This window comes from Solanum tuberosum, unplaced genomic scaffold, assembly GCF_000226075.1.
Source record: "Solanum tuberosum cultivar DM 1-3 516 R44 unplaced genomic scaffold, SolTub_3.0 scf00312, whole genome shotgun sequence".
Lineage (NCBI taxonomy): Eukaryota > Viridiplantae > Streptophyta > Magnoliopsida > Solanales > Solanaceae > Solanum > Solanum tuberosum.
Genome location: NW_006239237.1, coordinates 713,166 through 720,696, shown reverse-complemented (window position 1 = coordinate 720,696; position 7,531 = coordinate 713,166). Strand labels below are relative to the sequence as shown.

Sequence of the window (7,531 nt, the reverse complement as noted above, 5' to 3'; positions counted from 1 at the left end):
GTAAAACCCCCCAAGGCCCCCCCCCCCCCCAATCAATCTCGTCCATTAAAATATAAAATAAAATCAGCAGCTGTAGCATCGACACAAGTAAAATTCATGTTGTACAATTAGAATAACATCTGATGACGAGACAAGATAAGAATTAAGAGTTTTAAGTCAAAGGTGAAGATCTAAATATTCAACAAGACTATCACTGAACTATCGGAGCCACTAGTAAAGTCCCTTGTGCTTTTAACAGCACAAGGGAAGGAGGGATGCGCGAGAATAAGTTTCTACCCGTCTCCTCCAACTCTGGGCGCTTCTCTTTCCCTAGGAATCCTAACTTGGTAACACTGGCTACACTTGTAATGTTTATAACTTTTGGCGATAAGGATTTGCTTATACATGTGCATTGTCCTGATCAGTGGATGCTGCGGGGGCTCCAGCATCAACATGCTCCTCGGCCTTGGGCTGCTCCTCTGATGCTTCTTCGACTGGAGTTGATGTTGAATCAGCTGGAGGCTCAAGAGTTGTTTCAGCAGGAGGCTCCTCTGATTCTTCGGCTGGCTTTGATGTTGTATCAGCCGGAGGTTCAGGAGTTGTTTCAGCAGGAGGCTCAAGAGTTGTTTCCTCTGCGGAAGTTGTTTCAGCAGGAGGCTCCTTTGGTGCTTCATCTGGGTTTGATGTTGAAGAAGCTGGAGGTTCAGGTGTTGTTTCAGCGGGAGGCTGCTCTGGTGCTTCATCTGGCTTCGATGTTGATGCAGCTGGAGGTTTAAGAGTTTTTTCAGCAGGTGGCTCCTCTGTTTGTTCAGCTGGCTTCGATGTAGAAGCAGACAGAGGCTTAGGAGTTGTTTCAGCAGGTAGCTCCTCTGTTGCTTCAGCTGGCTTCAATGTAGAATCAGCCGGAGGCTTAGGAGTTGTTTCAGCAGGAGGCTGTTCTGGTGCTTTGTTTGTTATTTCTGCCAGAGGCGTCTCTCTTTTTTCTTCCTGAGGCGCCTCAGCTGTTTCAGCTACCGGCTTCTCCACCATTTCTTCCATAAGCTTGGATGTTGTTTCCGCCAAAGTATTTCCTGTTAGAGAATCAGTACTAGGTTTTTGCAGCATAGGAACCCCATTGGGTTCTGGCTTGATGGTGTACTCCGGTGCAGGCTGCTTTTGTGTTGGTTCAGCTAGTTTCATCCTTGATTCGGTTTGGGCTTTCTGTGGTGTATCAGCTGGAGGGTAGACCTTCATAGTATTGCCTGTTGTAGGGTCATTACCTATTTTCTGCTGCTTCACAGATTCAGCATTTAGTTGCTGCAACCTATAATCAGTTTCAGGCCGACGACAAACCTTCCGCAGAGGAACAATTTCCTAGATAGGAAAAGACAAGTGGATTAAACTAACTGAAGACTGATGTGATGTGTATACTTGACAATAAAAATGTTCAGTGTTCTAAGAAACACCATGGATGAAAACCAGATGTTTCAAACATAAATGACCAACATCGAAAGGTAGAGATGGTGTAACCCACTGCGCAGTACAAGTTGGTGAACTTACATGTGAGCAAGCATCAAGATTGTCAACCTAAAAGTTTTGAAGTCTCTTTATAAGTTCAAACTAATGGGGTCCTCTAGGTAGAAGAGGAGGATCCGAATATTGCTGCCTCTTAGAAGGCTCAGATATATTCTAAAATAACCAAGAATGGATAACAATGAAAAAAGTTTCAGCTAGCTGTTGGTACCATTAAGTTTGAAATGCTACCTGAATACACATGGCTGCAGTAGAATATAGTTCACCTCCAAAATCATTAGGCTAAAAGCAGGAGAAATGCTAAATTTTCGTAAAAACTTCTAACATTTTTACATTACATAAAAAGATAATAACCAGTCAGTAAACAGCAGTTACCAAATTTACAAGGAACAGCCTTTTTTTTAACGAGTAATCTGACTATTTGTGCTTATTCGCAGCTAAAATTGTTTGTTCCTTGTAAACAATTGTTTCTTTGTTTGTTATAAGATGAGGACAATTTCATGTAAACAACAACAGACCCAGTGTAACCCCACAAGTGGGGTCTGGGGAAACACGAAAGTCAGAAATTTGAAATACACTCATGAAAATTGAGGCCTGAATATTGAGATAAAAGCAGAAAATTAGAAGGAAAAAGGATATAACGAATACCTCAGACTGATCATGGTCGTAACGAACCAGAAACCGACAACGGCAACCTCTCACATCATGTCTGCGTCTTTGAGCATCTAGGACATGTGCATCATAGTACAGAGCCTGCTCTTTCCCTTCCTGAAAATTGTTAGAGCCTTAGCTAAATGATGACAATTTGGTATGTTTAGCTTTAACATTACCCATAATAAAATGCACCTGGAAGCAAAGAATCAGATCGCCAGGGAGAACTGCCACACATTCCGATGATTCACACGGCAGAGATCGCTGTCTTACATGCATACGTACATTTACCCATTCATCCTCCTCTGCTCCAAACCCCGCAAACCGAACCAAGACTTCCTGAAAACAGAAGTTTATCACCATTAAGAATGAAAAAAAAATAAGAGATGAGGTAAAACAGACTGGACAAAGAAGATATGCACATGATAAATGAAACAACTTCATGGGGTAGACTCTGGTTTTTGGAGCATATTCCTGGCTAAAACATAGTTTGTAGTATGAACCCTCAACATCAGATGAAAAGGTCTTGTATGTTACAGCGGGCTGGAAAAGGAAACTAGAAAAGAGCCAATCATGGATTTCCTGATTTCTGAAATAATAAGAGGGCTAATATTGCCTTAACAATCAATGAACTAGAAAAGAGCCAATTATGTGCTTCCTGATTTCTGAAAAAATAAGAGGCTAATCTTGCCTTAACAATCAATGGCAAACTCCACGGGTAAAAAGAGAGAGCAAGAAGATGATTCTACACATCAATAGAAATTTAACTACCAAGCAGGCTAACAAATAATTTCTTTCATGAAACCTTAGATATGTAACTCTGAGAATTACCGGATCACCATTCTCCACAGATCTATGTGACAGGAAGCTTGATACGTCATACCTAAGAAAGGATAATATCATAAATTTATAATTACTAGCTATCGAGATAAAAAGAAGGTGGAGATTAAGCAAATGATAAAGCCAGGCATAAATGGATTGAACGACTTAAAAGACGAACCATGCACCATCTCTTGCAGATTTAGCTTCGAACTCCATTTGAGTGTTATCTGAAGCACTCCTGCCCACACTTTGCACTGCCACTAAAAAAAGTAGAATACTTGAAAGAAATATATTTAAAAGGATAAGTTCTTTTTAAGAGAGAAACACAAAATGAGCAAAAGGAACCTACAAATTTTGCAGTATATAATTGATTACAGTACTTGAAATTTAGCCATATTTCTTGTTCACCATTTAATCAACAAGGGTAGTGATTCAGCCACCATTTTCCATAATACCATTCCTTACTCGTCCTGAAACAGCCGAATCTAATCACCCATCTTCTGAAGATCAAAACCAGTGAACTCTATGTTTCCAAGCACCAATCTGCTCGTCTAAACCACAGAAGAACCTCACATTGGCAGATCTAGCTATTTATTCTAATTTATTATCACCATTTTTGGAAATCTGAAACTTATTACAGAGAGAAAACTCAGCTAGCTAACAGAATTACGGCGGCTCACAGGTATCCTCCTCCAATTATTTCATTGTAAGTTGACATGAATTTACTGTAATAAAACCCAACTCAGGATCACCGCCACGTCATCATTTTCAACAGTTACAATAATTGTGCAGATGTACAGAACTCCAAATCTGAAAGCCCCATTTTCTCAGATAGCGGAAATTAATTCAAGATAAGGTGGATACCAAGAATCTCATGAAGTAGCTTATGCACTGGAATGCCTACACCATTCTTTTAGCACATTACACTATCAAAAGTATCAAAAAAGATATTACTAGCATTGAATACTTCTACTCCCTCCAGCTCTAGTTAAGACGGATGAAATGAGCACACTTCCACATATGAGAAGGCCACAGAACAGGATAACCAGACACAAGGACACATTGCTCAAAAAGCTCAGATATTTATCACATGACAAAGTATAGATTAGTGGAACGATGTGATCTTCCTTTTTTGTGATAAGGTAATATTTTATTAGTGTTTTGGGGTAAGGAAACCCCGTATGCAAGTAGTATTACCAAAAAGGTAATCTTTTTGGTTTGCAATGGCCTATGCCTCACACTGTCAGGGAAGTCTTTGTCTGCTGGAGCTCTTGGAAAGTTGGGAAGGCCATCAGAAGAATCTGGTCTGTGGTCCCTGCTTGTATTTTGTGGTGCTTATGGTTGGGAAGGAACCAAAGATGTTTTAATCGTATTTCAACTGCCAGTTCCAATATCAAGGCCAAATGCCTGATTACTCTCTTTAGTTGGATTAATCTTACCCCTGTATATAACCCAGACTCTTTTCTGGATTTTGTCAACTCTTTAGTTTTATGATAGGTTTTTGGATCTTGTCGGCTGTATAGTCTTATGATAGGTTTTTTGTATCTTTGTATGAGCTGATATTTCCTTGACTTTTGCAACTATGCATCTTCTTGATGCTTTTGTGAATAATAAACCACTTACTTTAACAAAAACTAGAGAACCTACATAACAGTAGAATGAGGTAATATGCAACTACAATAAGTGATAAATCGTGATAGAAAGACATAAGTTGGAAGTTGGAAGTTGGAACCCATCAGAAAGGATCACCAAGAAGACTCTTTGCAAAAACAATAAACCATAAGAATATTGATTAAGGATTGTACCTGATGGAGCAGGCAGAGGTTGAGGTACCTGGGGCATTGTTCTCACTGTAGCTAACAGAAGTAGGACAAGTTAAGGAAGAATAGTGAAAACCGAATATCTAAGACACTTGCTAATCATAAATGAAGCATAAGAGAATCTGTGACTGTTTTGAAACATGGTAGGAAATTTCAAATTCTACCTTGAGGAGCAGGTATGGGTTGAGGGGCTTGGGGCATAATCCTTCCTGCAGCTGGATCACTGTGAGGCATAGGTGAGGCACTCAATTTCGCAGGAGCCTTTACTACAGCTGGATCACTTTGAGGCACTGGATGGGCAATATATCTACCAGGACTCTTAGCTGTTTTTGCTCTAATAGCATATCGTCTATTCTGGAACCAATTCCAAACCTATGACAATACTTCCATAATATTAGGTACAAGATAAATAGCCATAGTTATGGAAGCATTTTCGTTTGATCATCAGAAATTACGGTGCACAAAATGAAAAGCCTCTTACTTGTTTCATTTGAACCACAAATTTTCCAGATCTCTCCGATGAAGAACTACATTGAAGTAGGAACATTACCATCCAAACTTCATGAGCATATAAATCAAAGGAGTAACTTTAAATATTTGGCACATTAACAACCTACCTAAACTTCTCAGCAAGATCTACAAGAACTTCACGAGCCGGCATTGTGATATTATGAGCTTGCAATATAGCTTCCATCTCAGCTACCTGCAACATTTGACAAATTTACTAAGGTTTTCAACTAGATCCTATATCTTGCTGTGAAAGTTATCAGATACAACCACTGTGGACAGTACAATTGAGCTGTAAGGTCCACATGTTTGAAACGTTTGAATACAATCATTGAAAAAGGGAAGGATGTATGACAAGTAGGAAAGCTTCTATGGCATACATTTTTCTCCAAGGGTTACTTTAAAACTATCAAACTCATGAAATGACAGAAAACATTTCATGTTGACAAGTGACATCAAAGGGTGCCTATCATGGAAGGCAACTGAAATAGCAAAGGAATAAGCATTATATGACAGGATAACAATAACTCGTGTAAAAAAGATAGGTATAGCAACTAGGGACCCACAATTTTATTTGTAGACAACTCCATATTCCATATACTTACTGGAAGATTACCTCCATTTCTCCAGTATAAATATTTGATCAGGGAACATCTGACTAAGACTTCTTTTGTAAGTACAATGTCGTCTATCATAGTCATAATGTTATTTCACATCTAAATCTAGTGCTTCTGTTGTAGGGAGGATGTGATACTAAGAAATCATGAAAACTTTTGGAAAAACCAAATAATTGTAGGAGTTGATATTCTCAAAATTTATTTCAGAGATAGTTCTCGCTGAGAAGGAAGATAAGATAAAGTACAGGTCAAGTCAAGCTTCAAGCAAGAAGGAAGCTGTACTGTAATTTGGAGAACTGGACATTCTGAAGTAGAATTAGGTAGGTTGGTTTTTTTCAATTTGGTTGCACCCTCCAGCTGTTATCTTTTGTTTATGAGAAGATTCTTTGGAATTTGACGAACAAAACCTACTCACAGTTGCTAGTAATAATGGATCTATTATAAACTACATATGCATTGGCATTTATATGTTCATTTATATAGTTATCACTTATCAGAGCTGAAATGAACAAAGCTTACTCATAATTGCTAGTAATAATGGAGCTTAGTTTAATTTGATCGCCCTGCAGCACCTTACTATCTTTGCTTTAGTTGAGAAACAAGAGAGAACATCAAAAGCCAAGGGTGAGGGAGACACCTTTCCTAACACCTAATCAACATGAATTGTCAGACTCCAACTTAACCCCCTTCCTAGTGCACCCCTATCTTCCTCCACATTTTCTACATGTTTTCATGATTTGACTGCAAAAATTTCAAAAGAAAACCCTAGATCCTTAGATTGAACGATGTGCGTGCTAGAATTTAAGTTAACGGCTTAATTTCTCCCCTCTTCAGTAATCGAGGGGTGTTAAAGAATGACAAAAGTCCCACATTGGTAGTTAATGAGATGGGTGGACTCCTTACAAGGCTTGGGCAATCCTCTTCCCTTTGAGCTAGCTTTTTGGGGTGTGAGTTAGGCCTAAGACCTAATTTAACATGCTATCAGAGCAGGCAAAGGTTGTTAAAAGAATGACAAAAGTCCCACATCGGTGGTTAATGAGATGGGTGGACTCCTTACAAGGCTTGGGCAATCCTCTTCCCTTTGAGCTAGCTTTTTGGGGTGTGAGTTAGGCCTAAGACCTAATTTAACATGCTATCAGAGCAGGCAAAGGTCCTGGTATCGAATCTCACCGCCACCCATATCAAAAAGAATTTTCACGTGCTTGGCCCATGAAAAAGAATCAGGCCCGCACGTGAGGGGCGTGTTGAGAATATAATTAACTAATAAAAGTGTAAACCAAAGGTTGAACAAATAGGTTACATCAGAATGATTTTGACTATTTTTGAAGCTTCTTCTGGCTTGAAAGTTAATTGGGGAAAAACCAGTTTGTTCCCGATAAAAGAGGTGCCAAATATCCAAAATCTTGCAATCATTTTAGGGTGCAAAGTTGAAAATATGCCAACTACATACCTTGGTATGCCTCTGGGCAGTGAACACAAGGCAGGGGAAATTTGGGATGGAATATTAGAGAAAACTGAAAAAAGATTGGCTAGGTGGAAGGCACAATACATTTCACTAGGAGGGAGGCTCATCCTAATCAACTCTGTACTTGATGCACTTCCTACGTATGTAATGTCTCTATT

At 39.2% G+C, this 7,531-nt stretch overlaps 1 protein-coding gene across 4 annotated transcripts in view; it reads right to left on the bottom strand.

Moving 5' to 3' along the window:
• Positions 1–53: 53 nt before the first annotated feature.
• LOC102589073 (protein SAWADEE HOMEODOMAIN HOMOLOG 2) overlaps positions 54–7,531 on the bottom strand; it is a 10,783-nt gene continuing 3,305 nt past the window's right edge. Inside the window, exons 2-10 of one of the 4 annotated variants that reach the window (XM_006359995.2) lie at positions 5,402–5,487; positions 5,266–5,311; positions 4,949–5,156; positions 4,770–4,820; positions 3,143–3,224; positions 2,974–3,025; positions 2,338–2,481; positions 2,140–2,259; positions 54–1,332 (exon numbers count right to left, since the gene is read on the bottom strand). In XM_006359995.2, the coding sequence (XP_006360057.1) occupies positions 379–1,332; positions 2,140–2,259; positions 2,338–2,481; positions 2,974–3,025; positions 3,143–3,224; positions 4,770–4,820; positions 4,949–5,156; positions 5,266–5,311; positions 5,402–5,487 (1,743 nt within the window). In that variant the 3' untranslated portion in view covers positions 54–378. The remainder of the gene's footprint in view (positions 1,333–2,139; positions 2,260–2,337; positions 2,482–2,973; positions 3,026–3,142; positions 3,225–4,769; positions 4,821–4,948; positions 5,157–5,265; positions 5,312–5,401; positions 5,488–7,531) is intronic. The other 3 variants (XM_006359997.2, XM_006359996.2, XM_015314651.1) reach the window with 3 other exon arrangements.